The sequence below is a fragment of the Egretta garzetta genome, unplaced genomic scaffold (assembly GCF_000687185.1).
Source record: "Egretta garzetta isolate BGI_Z169 unplaced genomic scaffold, ASM68718v1 scaffold497, whole genome shotgun sequence".
Taxonomy (NCBI): domain Eukaryota; kingdom Metazoa; phylum Chordata; class Aves; order Pelecaniformes; family Ardeidae; genus Egretta; species Egretta garzetta.
This window is the reverse complement of record NW_009260349.1, coordinates 887,528-905,518: the sequence shown is the minus strand read 5'-3', so window position 1 is coordinate 905,518 and position 17,991 is coordinate 887,528. Positions and strand designations below refer to the sequence as shown.

Sequence of the window (17,991 nt, the reverse complement as noted above, 5' to 3'; positions counted from 1 at the left end):
TTTTTTGTTTCTGAATAAATTCTCTTTGCTTCAGTCTCTGGGGGGTAATGGCAAAGTTGAGAAAAGTAAACTCACGGAGATGGAAGTGGTAGGTCTGAGGCTTCTGTAGCACCCATGAGCAGTGGTATGCTCAGACGTTTAAAAAGAATATTGTAGTTCTGTTCTGTCATGTTCTGTCTTTTCTGTATTCAGGATCCCAGTTCATCCTTTTGAGAACATACAGCATCGCACAAGTGCTGCATATCAGCATTTTTAGACTTCTAAACATCCCCAGGACTTCTGGAGAAAGAGGGTGTCAAATGTAGCAGAAGGCTGTTTGCTGCGTAATGCAAGAGTTGAGTTCCATTGCAGGTGTGAAGGGGCTGAGAATGTATCTGGGAGTTCTCCTCATCTGTTCCTTCAGACCTCCTTGAAAGCCTCGTGCTTCCTCTCCATCCTCATAGCTGCGTGCTGGCAGGCTTGAACGTTTTGTCACAAGAAAGACAGAGATGCCCTCCACCACAAAATTATTAAAAATTATTTTTAAGAGTGCCCCTGTGGTAGCTTTCTGTTGCCCGCAGCCCACCGGTGAGCTTCACATCATGCCTCCTGCGTCGGCTCTGCCAGCTCTTCTGTGGAGGAACTCGGCTATTGGGAGAGGCTGTTTGAGTTTCAGGTTAGAGCAACATTTCTGCAAAGCTCAAAGGCTTCGGTTTTCTGTAAATCACTATTATTTTAATGTTTGCATTACAGGAGAGCCCAAAAGCTTTAGCCTGGGCAAAGGCCCCACAGCTCTGTATACTTACAGGTATGTAGTAGATACAGCTCTTGCCTTAAGGGTGGAAGGAAGGCGGTTGGGAATCCTAGCAATATTCATCTCAAATCTCGAAAGACCGATGCTTTGTGGCATGTTTTGTGATTATCACGAGAAGCTCTCATGTGCCCATCTGTCCCTCCTGAATTGCCCGTTCTGTGTTTCTGACAGCAGAATTGGGTCTAGAGGAGGCAGAGCTGTAGCCCCAGCCCCGTAACCTCTTGCTGGGTCGTCCATCGCAGCACCAGTCAGACATCCTCAGCGGAAAGGTCGTTTTGAACTATAGCTCATTATTTTTTCTTTTTGCTTCAGAACTCTTAAAGTCCCTGTCAGCTAGGGTTTAGCTGAAGCCTTGCAACTTGCCTTTTGTCTTGCACAGATGATGGAGCTGAGCCCAAGGGAACAAATGCCGGTTTAATGGGCATCGTTGTGTAACTCATTACATAAGTCACCTCAGCCTTCAAAGGACTCGTGGCATAAATGGCAGGAGTGGTTGATTAAAAATGTGCACAATAGCTTCATTATGACATGGGGAGAGATGTCTGCTGTTATTTTTAATCTGATAGCTTTTAAATATGTGCATCCAGCAGAGACCCAAATGGCCTTTGAAAAGGGAACCATTTGTGGGATAAGATTTTTAGGCTCCATTTCGTTCTTTCTAAAGAGCCGCAAGAGTCAGTTCAAGCTGGAAAATGAACTATAACCCTTTTTTAAGGCTTTGTCTCCTCTGCAGGGTTTAGGTTTTCAGGTGAAGGAAAGAAAAGGTACTATATTCTAAAATGTTTTTAATTAAAAAAAAAGTCTATTTTCAATTTGTTTGGTATGATCCAAGCACTAGACAAGTTGAACAGTTGAATTGCCCATCCCTGCTGCTGGAGCCTGCCTGCCGTTGAGCTGTGACAGCTCTTGCCTTAAGGGTGGAAGGAAGGCGGTTGGGAATCCTAGCAATATTCATCTCAAATCTCGAAAGACCGATGCTTTGTGGCATGTTTTGTGATTATCACGAGAAGCTCTCATGTGCCCATCTGTCCCTCCTGAATTGCCCGTTCTGTGTTTCTGACAGCAGAATTGGGTCTAGAGGAGCCAGAGCTGTAGCCCCAGCCCCGTAACCTCTTGCTGGGTCGTCCATCGCAGCACCAGTCAGACATCCTCAGCGGAAAGGTCGTTTTGAACTATAGCTCATTATTTTTTCTTTTTGCTTCAGAACTCTTAAAGTCCCTGTCAGCTAGGGTTTAGCTGAAGCCTTGCAACTTGCCTTTTGTCTTGCACAGATGATGGAGCTGAGCCCAAGGGAACAAATGCCGGTTTAATGGGCATCGTTGTGTAACTCATTACATAAGTCACCTCAGCCTTCAAAGGACTCGTGGCATAAATGGCAGGAGTGGTTGATTAAAAATGTGCACAATAGCTTCATTATGACATGGGGAGAGATGTCTGCTGTTATTTTTAATCTGATAGCTTTTAAATATGTGCATCCAGCAGAGACCCAAATGGCCTTTGAAAAGGGAACCATTTGTGGGATAAGATTTTTAGGCTCCATTTCGTTCTTTCTAAAGAGCCGCAAGAGTCAGTTCAAGCTGGAAAATGAACTATAACCCTTTTTTAAGGCTTTGTCTCCTCTGCAGGGTTTAGGTTTTCAGGTGAAGGAAAGAAAAGGTACTATATTCTAAAATGTTTTTAATTAAAAAAAAGTCTATTTTCAATTTGTTTGGTATGATCCAAGCACTAGACAAGTTGAACAGTTGAATTGCCCATCCCTGCTGCTGGAGCCTGCCTGCCGTTGAGCTGTGCCACAGTGACAAAAACATGACCAGGAGGTCCAGAAGCAGGCGGGGGGTTATTTCCCACCTCCGAAGCCTCCCGTGTGCTGGTTACGCGTGGCTGGCGAGGAGGACCCGGCAGCTGGAAAGTCTGCTGTGACTGAGCTCTGTAAAAGGCTGAACTTTCACTTTGACTTTAAAGTAAGTAATTTGCTGCTGGGTTAGCTTGGTGGAATTCACCAGCATGCACGTGTTTTGACTTAATTTCTGGCATTCGTTTGAACCCAAGTGGAAAGTGACCGTTTGACTATGGCAGCGGTGGACGTTGGGCTTTGACTTGCCGGCTTTCTCCTAAGCAGCCTAGTTTCTTCGCCCACAAGCACATAAGCTGATTTATCTGCCTTCCCTTGTGCCTCTTAATCTGCTGTCGTTTAAAATCTGCAGTTCTTTCCTCACCAGATTTAGCTTTCTGTCAGCAAACTGGCAGGCAGCACCGCTTTGCTGGAGCTGGTGGAGCTGCTGGGGGACAAGGCAGCTCCTGGCCAGCCGTGGCCTCCCTGGCCCGGGGGGCTCGAGGGGTGCCGAAAAAACCCTCTGGCCATGCCTGGCAGCGGGGCTGCTTGGAGCAAGCCCATAACATGAGCTTTCTCGTGTGGTGTGTGTGGTCGGACCCCAGACGTGTGCCGGCCGGGGGGAGACGAGCCCGAGCGCTGAGCAGGGCCGTGACTCAACAGCTGGAGCGCGTTCAAGTACAACGGAGCGGGAGCCTCATTAACAGGGGGATGGAATTAGCAACGAAACGAGTGACGTATTAAAACTTCCAGTCAGGAATCAAGAAACTCAAATCCATAGTAAAGTAATTTTGAAGGGATTTTTTTTTTTTCCAGTTGTGTGCAGCAACAGAGCATTCAGACAGATGAAATACGAGGGGACGGAAAGTCAGCAGTTCCTTTCAGACAGAAACACTTCGATATAGCAGTATTTTTTTTTTCCCCCTTCTAGTTGAAATCACTCCATTGAGTTTATTACCCTGTCTTTTCCCGTTCATCTTACAAATATTTGGACACTGCATAGAAGTAAGCAGGGGGCATCCTTGTGCACACCAGAGAGGAGAAAGTGAAGTTCAGAAATCCGGTCCTGAGACTCCAGTTAAACAGTGCTGGTTATTCATCAGTAAGAGGCGAGGGTAATTCGATAGAACAGTTTCCAGTGGGCAGACTACCAAGCTCAGGAACAACCACCTCGATGCTGCTGAAAGGGATTTGGTTACTGTAGGCAGGCGGGAAGGAGCAGAGGGGCAGGAGAAGCGGTTTGGGCGCTGCCGTGCCGCTGGTTTCTGCTTCTCTCCGTCCGTTATTAAATTCTGTGATCTGTAAAGGTATGCTGTGCTGTTTGAACTTTTTAACTGGACTTGACATAGGACGTGTTAGATATTTAAATGGGGATATAGTGTAAAGAAAGTGACTTTCTCAAAACAGACCAGTGCTATGGTAACCAGCCTAGGAAGTCTTGCTCAGCTGTGCTTTCTGCAGGAGTTTCATCTTCATCTGAAAAGCATAGGTAACCAACACCTTTGAGCTAAGATACCTTCCTATTTAAGTGTAGCTTCTCTTTTATACCACTTCATCCAGATTCATTAAAATGCAAATTCTGTTTGTAACGCTTGAATGCTGTATCTGCTTGAAAACCATAAAGCCCATCGTGCCGGATGTCTGTTGGCACTCGCTGAATATAATCACAGTGGCTCCGCCGCTGGATTCATGAATATGGGGAGAGGGACGAGGGCCTGCAGTGTGATGGGGATGCTGTGCTGGAGCCTGACCCACCCGCTGCTCTCTTTAGACAAGTTGCTTCACCTGGTGCCTGCTCCCCATCTGCAGAGGAAGGTTAAGACCTAACTGTTTAGGGATGAGAAAGATATGGTTGTAATGTGCTTGGGACAAGAAAAGCGCTATTTTAAGCGCTAAATGTAAGTGGGGTGTAAGAGAATACTGGTTTGTGAGTCATTCGTTTCACTGCAAATGCATCAGAGAAACTTATGAGCAGATGAGATCTGGAAAATGCTTGTTATAGATGGAAAGACATGGTAGTAAAAAGCTGCATTAATTTGTGATCTTCAGAGTCGGACTTAGCAGGGCTGTTTATTATTTTTGCAAATGTCAGCTGGTTTACTTCATGAATACTATTTTAGAAGTGCCCCTTCTGCTCCAGCCACTTGCTCCTGTCCTTGCTCTGTGGGTCTGTGTCGCCCCCTGAGCACGGCGTGCAAATGATTCAGTGTTTGATGTGACAGAAGGGTAAAGAGCAAAAGGCAGTGGTTAGGCTGGTGGTGGTGGTGGTGAAGGGAATCTGCTGTTGGCAGAAGAGAACCTTTCTCTGCTGACAGGCCACCTCCTTGTAGAGGTTCCAGACCATACACACACATTGATTCAGCTGTTCGTGTGCTTGCTCCGTAAAGGTGGGCAGAGATGTCCGGTGGGAAGGAGCAAAAGGAAATTTTAGTCTTCTGCAATCTTTCTCTCTTTTTGAATTTCTTGTCCCCACAAGGCAAAATTACCACCATAAACAACCAAGGGTTTTGTAGGTATTGAACATTTTCTTACTCAGACCAGCAGTTTGGATCTCACTGCAGCCCATGGAGGAGCCAGACACAATTTGTTGCTGCTACCATTATTTCCCTGTAGATTAATTACTGTAATTGTTTGCCAGTTCTTGAAAAAAATTCAGAGCCATGACTTCTCTTGGCAAGCGTGCATACACGTGCATGCATAGAAATTCTCATACGGTGTATGAAATAAATACGAATTATTTTCGGGGGGGGGGAGTGCAGGAGCATTATCGTGGCAGCCAGGAACTGTTTTCAGTGGTGACCTTCAGCACCCTGTGGAGCCGGAGAGGTTTTAAAGGTTTGGAGATCCCCTTGTGGATGTAAAGTAATGACGTAAATTGTTGCTAAGTTGGGGTGCCAGCTGCTGTAAGTGATTCTTCAGAGGCCAATTGATACGTCTGGATTTATCTGCAGCGACCAAGGTTTTTAGTGCCTTGCTTCTCAGTGCACTGAAGAGGACTTCATGATACGAAGGAAACTTTGAAAAACATTTACCTCCTGTAAACGGAGAACGGGTCTGCAGCCAGACTGGATTAGAATCGGTGCTGATGCAGCTTCCATTAATAGGATGCCTGCAAAATTTTTATCTAGAGGACATAACTAACCATAGTTTTGGCTCTGGTGGAGGTGTTAATAGCAGGGTCTTAACACATTACCAGGAAACCAAGTTTAAAGGGAGACAGGGGAGGCAGCACAGGTTCCTTCCCTTGAGTTGTGGTTAGGTAATTTCTGAGTACGGGGAGCGGTGTTTGCGCTGCAGTGTGGTATTTAGCTTCTCGGTGCTAGATTTGACTCAGCAGCCTTTTCTGTTTGCAGTCTGCATGCTAACAAGGTGGTGCAGTGCTGCATGCATGGGACTGTGTCGTTCTGACTCATTGCAGCCACGGCAGTCAATTCCCAAATAATCGAAGAGAAAAATGAAACATAGAGCAAAACTGCTTACTTTTCTTGCTAATGTAGTTAAAGACAGGTTCGGTATCTTCTGCTGAATTATCTGGGTCACTGGAGAGCAATTCAGACCTTCATTTATTAAAGTGCTCTTTGCTCAAAATACATTCTAAATTACTCTCTACAAGGCAGTGTAGTTTTATTTAGCTTGACGGCTAAACAGATAAAAATACATTTCAGCAGTAAGCCTGTGCATGATTGCAAACCTTGGCGATTTCTGGTTTTAGATATTTTAAAAAAACATGAAAATGCAACTTTTAAAGGGGTTGACCTGTTCTGTAATTAAGCTTCTTCAAGGATGCCCCAGTGTTGAAGCGGTTGCTCTGTTCTCTGGTCTGTCTGGTACGCTGGAAGTGAAACCCATTGTGAATGACAAGGGCTGGCATTTTTGTTCAGGTTATCCATGGAGCCACAATCCAAGGTGATGCTGCCAAGTGGGTAGAGGTAGGGATCCGCAGCCTGGGAAGGGCATCACATCGGACTGTGTTTTCCTTTCCTGAAAGCAGCCACCAGTCCTGGGTACCAGGCAGAACCCTGCCTGCACACCCACGGTGGCCACTGATCCCCGGCCAAGACACAGACAGGCGCTCAGCTCTGCCAGAGGCCTGTGAACAAGTCACTTCATCCCCTTGACTTAGTTGCTCATCTGCCAAAGAGGGACGATGATTACCTCCTTTGTAAAGTCCTTTGGGATCTGCTGGAGATAAGTGCTTTTAAGAGAGGTGGTTTTCCTTTTCTCTCCAAGGCACAGAGCAGCAGCGATCCCGCTGTTCCTGCCTTTGCACTGTGCGTCGCTGCCTCCGAGGGGAAGCAGGAAATGATGGTGATATTGTGGTTGGAAACATAATAGAGAGCCACATTTTTTAATTTTTTTTTTTAAATCCTGTTCCACTTGATAAATTTACATGGTTGCAATGCTTTTCATGGGATGGTCTTCCAGATAATGCTGTAATGCAACTTCCCTGGTTTCAACAATTTGACCCTAATCCAGTAACGCATTTCTGTGTCTTTCTAGATTCTGAGCGTTCCCATCTCTCCTCGTTCACTATGAAGTTGAAGGGCAAGTTTCATTCACCAAAAATAAAGAGAACCCCTTCAAAGAAAGGAAAGCAAGCGGACCTGACAGTGAAAACACCAGAGAAGTCAGTGAACAAAGTAAGCCACCGAAGGACATGTTCTGTTAGTCTTGCTGGTTTCTTGCTTGCTGGTACTCAGTTTATCAAAATCCATAGCCCTGCTTTCAGTGCGTGACTTTGTCCTCTGCAGAATTCTGCGGATATTTCAGGGATTCCCAGGGTTACTTTATGGTTAGTTATGAACTGCACTGTGTAGTATAAAATAAGAGCAACCAAGGCATGTACTTCCCTTTGGAGAGCCTATGAGACCTCCTTCTGTAAGCATTCAAGTATCTCATTATCGAATGTAGTTTATGGCCTGATACATCCTCCCCTCATGCACACCCTATGGTTATGCTTAACAGCTTCCAAATAACTGCCTGGTTTTGGGGTGTGATCCTTTTAAAAATCCCAAAACCCAAGCGAGCAAACCCTTGAAGCTGGTCCAAAGACGTGCTCAATCTCTGACGACATCAGCAGGGAGAGTCAAACAGATGCGGTCAAGTAGCTGCTGGTTCCAGCGCACCGTTCTGCAGACCCAGCATGCTTCAAGTCCCCTAAGGGCTGAGGTCACCACTCTTTTCCAGCACAAACCTATCAAAGTGTTATCTCCTCTGCTGTTGTGACCTGATTACGTAGGCTGGAGGCTGTAACAGTACTGTTGCAGTCAGTTTTCAAGTATAAATCTAAGCCAAAAGTTAAGAACAATCAAGGTTATTTATGATAATTCAAAATCTTTCCCAGTTTTTGTTGAAAGTCTCATCCAATGTGCAGCACCAGACACGCAAACTTTTTTACATTATCTCTGCTGAGGATTGTTGTAGTGTTACTGAGAGCAGTCGGCAAGATACAGTTATCTTATGCTGTGTGATGTGCTTAACACCCAGAGAAGTCACTGCGGGGCTTCTAGCCCTATTCTGCACCATCAAGTGGAAGATGATGAGTCTTTTATTTGCCAGGCTGTAGGGTTTTTTTTCCTCAGGAGGCTATGGATACACTTTCTAGGGAGCCAAGTACCTTGTATTGCTGACTGCTACTAAAAAATAAAAAAAAAAAAAAAAAATTTGGGAGTACTCCCTGAAGGCTTTTAATGCCAACGATGTTTCAGGATGGTATATTGAGATCATTTAGAGGCCTTCCTTTAAACTGATGTGTGACCACATATTAAATAAATTGGAAAATGAAGAGCCCTTTTCAAAATGCTGTCCTATAGCAAATATATATTAGCATGTTAATAATAGGTGAAGTTTTTGCTTTTCTGCCTTTTCTCTAAAAAACAATGCAAGAGGATTTACTGATAAGGCATGCTGAACGTGTGAAACCTTTTTTTATGTAAAGATTGGGACTTTTTTTATTGGGAAACGAAACGTAATAATTTTTATTGTCGTACAGGATTATTTAAGCTGCATACCTTTTTATACTGTGAAATATTGTTGATTTCTGGGTCATTCCTTGTCTATTTTAATAGCTACTGTACAACTAATCAATTATTTGGATGTAGTCAGCTCGTTAGCTTTGTGGGGAGGAAATGGAGAAGAAGAGATGCCTGGATTGTCACCAGGTTCTCTCACTGGAATACAGACATCAGTTGACAAACAGGAGATTTTCTGTCAGAAGACACACTTGATAAACCAAATATCATCCTTTCCTCCCTCTTAAGTCACTTCAGATGCTATTTTTGTACTCTTGAAGTAGATAATCACTGTAGAGCAGAAATAGCAATACCAAAAATTAATGCAGAATCACTATGTGTAACCTGAAGGTTATGCTGAGCCCATGCAGACGTCTTCTCTTCCCCTTTATACCTAGATGTGGGCAACGTAGGGGGAGGTTTTTTCAGAGTCTCCTTTTGTCCCCTGGACCGTCTCTTTGATTCTTATCATAGGGCGTATTGTAGGAACAGTAATGTCCTTCAACACTATGTGCAAAGTTGTGATAGGTTTTTCACTGCCAAAATGCAGTAAAAAAGGGGACTGTTCCAGCTTTTGTAATCAAGTGTGTTCTGTAGAGCTCGCTGTAACCCTTTCTGGGTCAGCTGTATCTCATACGTTTGCACTTGTAACGATTATTTAAGGGAAAACTTCAACAATCATGCAAAAATATCTGTATGTGTCAGGCAGGCAGGGAAGTGGAGAGGTGATGCTGTTTTGCCTGAATGTTATTTAATGCCCAAAAGGGAAATGGGTGAATCAAGTGGTCCTGCTACTTCAGCAGCTCCCACAGTTACCAATCTGCTCTCTCGCTGGGGCACGGTAACCGCTGGGGCAAGTTCACCTTTACTGAGAAATGAAATGAGAGATGAGTTCAGGTCCTCTCTGCCAGCCCAGAGGCATACCACTGCATGTTCACTTTGGCTTTAGGAACGTACTGAAATGTTTGGTGGAAGAGCTTAATATCGTTAGTTTTGTGAGATGCAGACACTGTATTAATATCCATCTATCCCACCAGGTTATTATTGCTTTCTTCTGATTTATTGCTGCTGTTATCAGGCCTCAGTGAGTAAAGCACTGAACACCAGAAACTTCAGCCTCATAGCAACAACTGACATTTATATATCTGAACTCTGCAGCAGAACCTGCAGTCCTGTGTAGGATGTATAAGCTTTCTTTGGGTGTGTTTGTGCGTATGTGTATACACACGTATAGATGGTACCTTTGGATCTCAAAAATGGGTTCCTAAAAAGTGCTCTTACGGGGTTGTTACTCAAAGGGCTAACAGAGAAGTTGCAAAAAAAAAGGGCTGTGTCCCAAATAGTGTCCGGTGGCTGGATTTGCATGCCTTGATGTGCTCAGCAGAAGGATTTGTGTTTCCACTTGTCATTCTCAGCCCTGAACTCTCAGAGTCAAGCCCATCCCTCCTCTGCGCCAGGAGAGTGTTTAAGCCATTAAGTCGCAAGCCTTTCTACAGGAAACGGTTGTTGAATGAAATACATAAACAGCCATCAGAGCAGGAACTGCAATCCGCATTTTTTCACTTCTCTTTGAGAGCTCTGGCCACTGGGCCGTAGTCATACTCGCTCGGGGAATATACGGGCGCTCTCATCCCTGAAATGTGTGATCATTCCATATGAAGTGCAGAAACTTCATGGGAGGGCCTGAGCCTCTCCATATCCTGGAATAAACTGTGCAGTGGTGAGGGCACATGCCTGAAGAATGGGCAATGTCATTTTTGACATCGGCGAGTGGCCGGGATGCTCCTCAGCAAGGGAGTTTGGGGTGCTGTGGGCTGCAGAGTAGAATTTGAGGTGCCTGGCATGCAATACTGTCAAAAAGTGGAAGCAGCAGCAGAGTTTGGGCACTTCCCAGATGAGATGGAAAATGATAGGGTGGTTTGCAGATCTTGGATGGGGACTTCTAAAGTTGGAGCTAGATGGGACTTGGGATTCTAATCCTTTTATGCAACAGGCCCCAAATTACTAACCAGTGCTGCCTATAAATTGTTCTTCCTAAAATCTTTTGGGCTGCTGGCCTGATTTTGCAGAAAAGCAGCAGTTTAACAGCTGACGAGAGTATGGGGAGTACACAATGCCCAGAGGTCATTAATTCTTGAAGCTGAATTTACTGAGGAGATAATGGATGAAATCTGACTCTGCTAATCTCCCTGCTCCTTTTCTAGCAGTGTTCAGTAGTTAATTTAAATCTCACTTAGGAACTACTTCAGGCATTAAAAGTCCTCCAGGCATGCTCTGGTAAACTTTTAAAAAATACCCCTGTCCAGAATGCCATTAAGATATCAAGTATCACTTTTGAATTTCCTCTTCTAGTGTTGGTGGTGGCACGGAAGTTGGTGACCACAGCTCAGCTTTATTGCAATGAATTTGAATTGTTCCTTTCTACAATGTTCATTCACCGATGCCAAAACTTTGCTTTCCCAGTGTGTCCCCATGGAAAGCGTGTGAGTTCCCTTGCTGCAGCAGCATTACAAAATCACTTAAGTTGGAGGCTGATCAGGATGGAGTTTTTTATTAGGGAATGGGGAGACAAGACTATCCCCCACTTTCATACAAGCAGGCATATTGGAGTCAGCAGGATTACTCAGAATAATAAGGATGAACACCGCATACGTTGCTGAAACTATCAGGGATGGGTACAAAAATGGATTGCTCTGGAGTTTGGAAGTTTTTCTGATTGTGGTTTGTTTTTCTCTTTCCCTTTGGCTCATCCACGGCATTAACTGATTGAAAAGGCCTTTTGATAGTGAGATGTGCTTAAGGTAAAAGGATTTTGATTGCATCAGAGGGGCAACTCTACTTAAAGCTAGTAGCTGTTGCTTCCTTTCTTGCATTATCATTACTATCTGCACTTGGTTGTTTTTTTTTTTCTCCTTTCACCCTCCCAGTTTGGTTTGTGGGTTTCAAAGCAGTGCCCTTCATGTCATTGGCAGTGTTAATCTTGGCCTAAAACTGATCGAGATTAGCCTTCAGTTTGGAATGTATGTAATTCAGAAAGTTAAAGTGTGGGTGCAATTTTGTACTGACTGTTCTTTTGAAAGAGTAGTAATTCAATTTAAAAGTGTTTGTGGTAGAAGGGGTTTTCTCCAGTCCTCATGGAATGTACCTCATTCAGTGTCACTGTACTTCAAGTAAGTTAAAGTAACCTTGCCTTTAAAAATCCTAAGGTTTTAACATATCGCTCTTTTTTTCCTCCTCCTTAGAACGTATCATGGCTAGAGGAGAAGGAGAAGGAGGTTGTCAGTGCATTGCGCTACTTTAAGACTATTGTGGACAAAATGGCAATTGATAAGAAAGTATTAGAGATGCTGCCAGGCTCAGCAAGTAAAGTGCTGGAAGCCATCCTGCCCTTGGTGCAAACCGATCCACGCATCCAGCAAAGGTAAGCTTCCTTCTTGGGCTTTGGGACTGTGGCAGACCAGCAGGCTCCCAGCTTCTTCCCTTCTTGTGTCTGAAGCATCGCAGCGCGCGGGAGACAGGAAATGCTGCACTGGCTAATGAAGTGACTGCTATTTTTACTAATTATGTGGCAGTTTTCAAACATAATTTAAAAGCAGATTTCCTGCTGCGAAGAAGCCCGTGCTGTGGAAAGATAAAGCAAATCAGAATGGTTTCAGAGAGGAGGAAGGGCTGATTCTTAGCATGAACTTGGAAATTCATCATTTACTAGTGGGGGACTCTCCTCAGATGCTATGCTGTTTCTGCAGTCCACGATGGTGTCCTAAAAGCTAACAAATCCAATAGCTTTTACCTGAAGAAGAGTTTATCTTCAGAGTAATCCCTCTTTGTGTTCAGTTTATCCATCCTGATACTAGAGAAGTCTGAGCCTGCACTCTTAACTGCTTTTTTTTTTTTTATTTTACTGGATCAGATACAGAACAGAAGCAAACAGATGTACTTCAGTAGATTAACCAGGCCAAGTTCATTCCTGTGCATTCTCAACAGATTATTTGTTTTATGTTTTAGCAGATTATGTGTATTACATTTTAACCAGTTAGACAGTGGGTTTGAAGCCAGAAAATAAGTAGAAATTTGCCACAGCAAAGCTCAGCATGGATTATAAGAATTTGTGGAGTTGCCAAGCCATAGAAATACAGCTGCTGTTCATCCTGTAGATGCTGGAGCAATTGATGTACACAAACCAAGCAAACATCATTGAAGAATACAGAAAGAGCAAAATTAGCACACAGAGAAAAGCACAAAACTAGGCAGAGAAATGCAGGTGTTTGGTTCCTGAAATCCTGCCAGGTTTTGTGCTGTTCGTATTTGTTTTCCCATTAAGTACCTCCAAAATTTTTGTTTCGAGGTGCTTGTTTCAGTTCTGGTGCAAGGAAGGTTTATAGTGTGGTTGGGACAGCAGTAGGGTGCCAATATTTTGCAAACAGAGATGCTTGGCTGTGTTTAGCCCGAACACATAGGCCAGGGTTGTATCTGACAGTACAAAAGGAAGGAGTATCAAGAGCTGTGGCTGGGACAGGAGAGATCCAACTTAGGTTAAATCTGTAGAACTACAAAAAGCAATAGCTGTTAGAATGGGAACATTTCATCAGGCTTCTGGATGCAGACACAAAAGTTTCTTCAGTTGCTATCAGGTTTCCCACAGCCATTAAATTCCTGACAAGCACCTGCTTTCACTTAATAAAAGAAAGAATGAACTTTCCCCTTCCACCAGGAGAACATGTAAAATGTCAGCAAATATTTTTAGGATAGAACATGTCATCTTTATAAGTCGCTTGCTTTGATTTGTGTATCCACTGGGTGTTCTCTGGGTGATCTTTTCTTCCAAGAATATATTTGGAAGTAAATATCAACTAAGTGGTATTCAGCAGCGGCAGTAGCATTTTGGACAGTTCTTTTCTTCAGATTCCTTACACCCTGTCTCTTAGTAGTGAACTAATGCAACCTTGACAGTTGGATATGCATATTTACCCATATAAGCACAATTTTCATAGTCACTAGTCGATGGAGTCCTCGACACAGTGTTAAGTCTCTCTCTCTGGAAACAGCCTGTATTACAGCCCAGATCCCGTATGTATGTTCTGCCTTTTTTAGCCTCACAGGAAAAAAAGGGGATCTGGCATTCTCAAAAAGCCATGTCCTTTGGTGCCTACCTATGCACTTTATTTCTTTTGAGTAGTGGCAGGACACAAAGGGGTGATTTTTGATAGCAAATCTCCCTTAAGAAAAGTGAGCAAGACTTGTGTTGGTGTGGAAGAAAGCCCTACAATTATTGTTGGGCTTCTTTTTCTTTAGGGGAAGCATTTGCATCAAGGAAAAAGGTAATTAAATCTAGCACAAAATGGGCTTTCAATTACCGCCTCCTTAGAAGGAAGCAGACTGAAGATTAATGGTAAAGAAATCAAAGCTTTAGAAAGGGAAGGGGGAGGGCCCTATTTAGGAAGTATCTCCTACCAAGCTAATTTCATTTGAAATTACAACAAATGGCAAGCAGTATGCTTTAAAAAAAAAAAAAAAAAACCAACCAAAACAGCCAAACAAAAAAGTACTCACCGCGGTTTGTATCCCCCGGTTGTAACTTGACAATAGTTCTTTCCCCAGTCCTGCAAACTTAATTCACCTAAATAATCTAATTGAAGCTTGTGGGCTTGATTCTCTTCTCGCAGATAATGAAATTACTGGAGTTAAGCCAGTGTAAAATGGGTACCAAAGAGAAAGGGGGAGATTTGGAATACTTGTATCAGTAATGATTGCGAGATTATACCTTCTCTTATCTGTTTATGGTTTTGATACAGTTTGAAATGGATTTAACTTGACGAAGAACTGTTGAAGCGTTGCCATCAGCAGGACTGTTAACACACCTTGTTTAGTAATGAAGTGTTTTCAGAATGGCCAGGAAAATGCCTGTGAGCGCTGTTGTTACAGTTAACTTTTATTTAGAGTTGTCATCCTTCCAAAATTCTTTTTTTTTTTTTCCCCTTCAGAACAATAGCTTCAATTCTGTTTCTCATTAAAAGCAAAACAAAGCAACACCCTTCCTATTCCAAACCTGAAATTCATTCAGTTCAGTCTCTGTAAAGAAGCAGGTTTTAATTACATCTTTTCAGGCATTATAAACAGTGAGGAAATGATTTGTAAAGGAATGATTACAGTCAGCTCTCAATTATGCGAGGCATTTTGGGGGAGCATTAACAAGGAAAAAGGAGAGCATAGATAAAACTGAAATAATGTAGTTTAGACTTAAATACAGGACTTAAGTATTTACCTTTGAAGTTAAGGCATAGGGTTGGACCTGTAAATTAAAATGGAAAGCACGTTCTTTTTAGCATTGCTGTGTTAACCTGCAGCCCAGATAATTCATTCTGTTAGCTGAGAATGAACTGTTGATCGTTTGTACCTTCGTACTGTTGTCCCGTTTGGTGCTGGAGAACGGGGGAGCAACTGCGGCAAGAGGAGAAACCTGGGCTTTGTCACCTGCTAAACACAAATTCTGGATGTCAGAGGGAAAAGGAGAACAGTCACATTTTTAACAGTATGATATGCACTTTATATCAAGCACTCTCGTAACATTTGATGGCATCTCCATAATTTAATTTTGTTCTTTTTTTTTCTCAACTATTTCCTCCCCTGCTGTCCAGTTCTGCCATCTCATCCTGCTATAGCCGTGTGTACCAGAGTCTGGCCAATCTGATCCGCTGGTCTGATCAAGTGATGCTGGAGGGTGTGAATTCAGAAGACAAGGAGATGGTGACAACAGTGAAGGGTGTCATAAAAGCTGTTCTGGATGGAGTCAAGGTACATGAGACAGATATTGTAAATTATATTATGTAAAATTATATAGTAATGTATTTTAGAAGAGTTCTAGTTTAAAGAGTTTTTTAAGTGCAGGTAAAATACAAAGATCCTATTCTTGCCCTCAGTAAACTACCTCTTAAATCAATTGCTCCATAAGTGAAATGTCTGCTCGGTGTGCTGGTTAAAGACTAGCACAAACGGTTTGGCTAGTAGTGCGTGCTTCTGAAATGCTCACCCTGGCATTTGGATGAATTGGAAGAAACAATAAACCTCTATTGAGCATTGTATTAAATTTTCACCAAGTCGTTCCCAGTCTCCCATGCAGATTACAGGACAGAGTTTGCATATTTTCTGTCTAGGCAAAATATAATGAAAATGCTTCCCGTCAGTGCCCACAGAGAATCAAAGACTCCAGCTCCATCTTTTAACATAAATTTCAAGGCATTCATCACCGCTTTCAGCAGTTGGATTAGGGTGTGTAACAGGTGATGAGCTAGGCTGACTTTTCTGGGGATTAATTTTACATAACTAATGGAAGCGTTTAACAGAAACCTTTGTATCCTTTGTGAGACCTGCATATAGCATTCCCTCCCTGCCCCACCCAGGGAAAGCTGTTTGCCTTTCCTTCTACTTCCCAGTAAGATTTTGGTGCCCATTCTTTCTGTTTCCCGGACTCGTCTCTGGGCTGATGGCCGCGGAGGCTGTTCATTCAGCTGTCCTAGCGCTGCAGTTAAAAGTTTGCATGACCCAGGCTCAGGGGACCAGCGGAGAGACCATCCTATCTCCTGGGAACCTTATTTTGCAGACCGTAGAGAAGGTTAAGCCTCTTTCAGCAGCAGGGCTGAATCTAAAGGGGAGTATTTAGATCAAGTACAGAAGGAAAGTTGGGGTAGAGTTTTAAGAACTGCAGTGTTTCACCTGGATTAGTGTGTCAGGAACAGGCATCTTTCAGTGTTCTGGAACTCAGCTTAGTTTTTATTTACTGGAGCTGAATGCAAAAATGAAGTGGATCTCCCAAGGTTTTGCTGTCGCATTTTCAGGAGTGTTGGTGTGGTGTTTGCATGCTCTGAGTATCTCTTCAATGTTGCTCAAACACAGATACTAAAAATCTGCTATTCCTTACCGAGCCTTTTAAGCAAGTATCTTCGAAACAAAACATTCCCATCACCTAAAGAAGACAGATTTTCCAGGATTATTTTGCACAATATGCCCTTTAACTTTAAGCTCCAGATTTGAAAAGTAAAGCCGATCTTCAATTTGCACAGCAGGACGGAGAAAAAGAGTTTAGCGTAAAGTCTCAGCTGCTGTTAGCGTTGGAATTCAGCAGCAATCTGCAGTATGTGAAAATCTGTGCTGTGGTATCTGAACTGTAATACCCAGCAAATAGCGAGACCGTTCAGTCTGTTATCACTTAATGAATCTGCACAATCCCGTGGAGAGCCACGTTATCACCAGATCCAGGATAGAGTTGTGTGGTCTGATTGCGTGCGACTTGGACACCCGCTGGCCTTTCGCTTCAAGCAATAATTAAGCCCTTGGTACCTGTTGGCCTTCCGGCCAAAGTCGCGTGCCGGTGCGGATGGGTGGAAGGTCTCGGACGCCTGCTCTGCCCGCTCTGCGAGCCGGGCTCAGCTGGAAGCGATGCCGCCATGTCCATACAGTGCTAAGCCTGAGCTATTAAGCCCCACTGAGCGGCATGGCTATATCAGTTTCTACTTTGTTGTTAGACTAGAAGTTATTTTGGCTTTCCAGTTGGAGCTGGCTTATGTCTGGTCAGCTTGGAGCACGGTTAGAGCAGATGTGTGGCTGTCTGGGTAGATGCGAATGTGGCTGCCCATCAACAGGTCAGCATTTGGAAGCGGCGTGCACTCATCTCCTGCATAGTGAGGAGCAAGGTTTATTTTAGACGGGCCAAGCCAGCTTTCAGATCTGGAAGCAGAACTGAGAAGTTGGACACTTCTCTGCTGTGGAGGGCCTTTTTTGGTTTTCTGGCAGATCACACAAGATCCACTTCCACATTTCAGTGCTTACTTCCCTCTTTATTTTCAGAATTGAGCATAAAGGAGCTGCTTGTTCACTTGTGTTGCTTGCTGGTTTGATCTCAGGTTTTAGTGCCTTGCCAAGCATATATAAAAAGAGAAAAATTCCTTGTTTTGATTACATAACTTCTTAAAAATCTATCTCATTTTGGAATTTCCAGCTTGCTGAAGTAGCATAAGTTTTTAGAGAGGCTTTAATTATCTCTTAATTACTGCTGCAGGAATCTCTTTACTTGCTGATAAGGAATAGCATAATGTGCATCTGGCTTGGTTGCACACTGATTACCTCTGTGTGTACACTGGAGATCTTGGCTTGATTTTCAAACACTAGTTCTCATTTTGGGCTTAGTAGAGAGGAGAAAAAGTCAGGACCCAGGGAATCTGGTGGTATTTGTTAAACTTTAGAGGAAAAAGGGATCCTCTCATGTATTATCAATAGCATGTTGTCTTGGTGTCTCTGGTAGGAGGTGTTTTGGGGTGGGTTTTTTTCACAGCTACGATGGTTTGAATCATTCTAAGGATACT

At 43.4% G+C, this 17,991-nt stretch overlaps 1 protein-coding gene across 5 annotated transcripts in view; it reads left to right on the top strand.

The window, feature by feature from the left end:
* RAPGEF1 (Rap guanine nucleotide exchange factor 1) overlaps positions 1–17,991 on the top strand; it is a 90,147-nt gene that overhangs the window by 27,122 nt on the left and 45,034 nt on the right. For all 5 annotated transcript variants that reach the window (XM_035898217.1, XM_035898214.1, XM_035898212.1 and 2 more), the window contains 3 exons: positions 7,125–7,264; positions 11,878–12,056; positions 15,271–15,427. In XM_035898217.1, the coding sequence (XP_035754110.1) occupies positions 7,125–7,264; positions 11,878–12,056; positions 15,271–15,427 (476 nt within the window). The remainder of the gene's footprint in view (positions 1–7,124; positions 7,265–11,877; positions 12,057–15,270; positions 15,428–17,991) is intronic.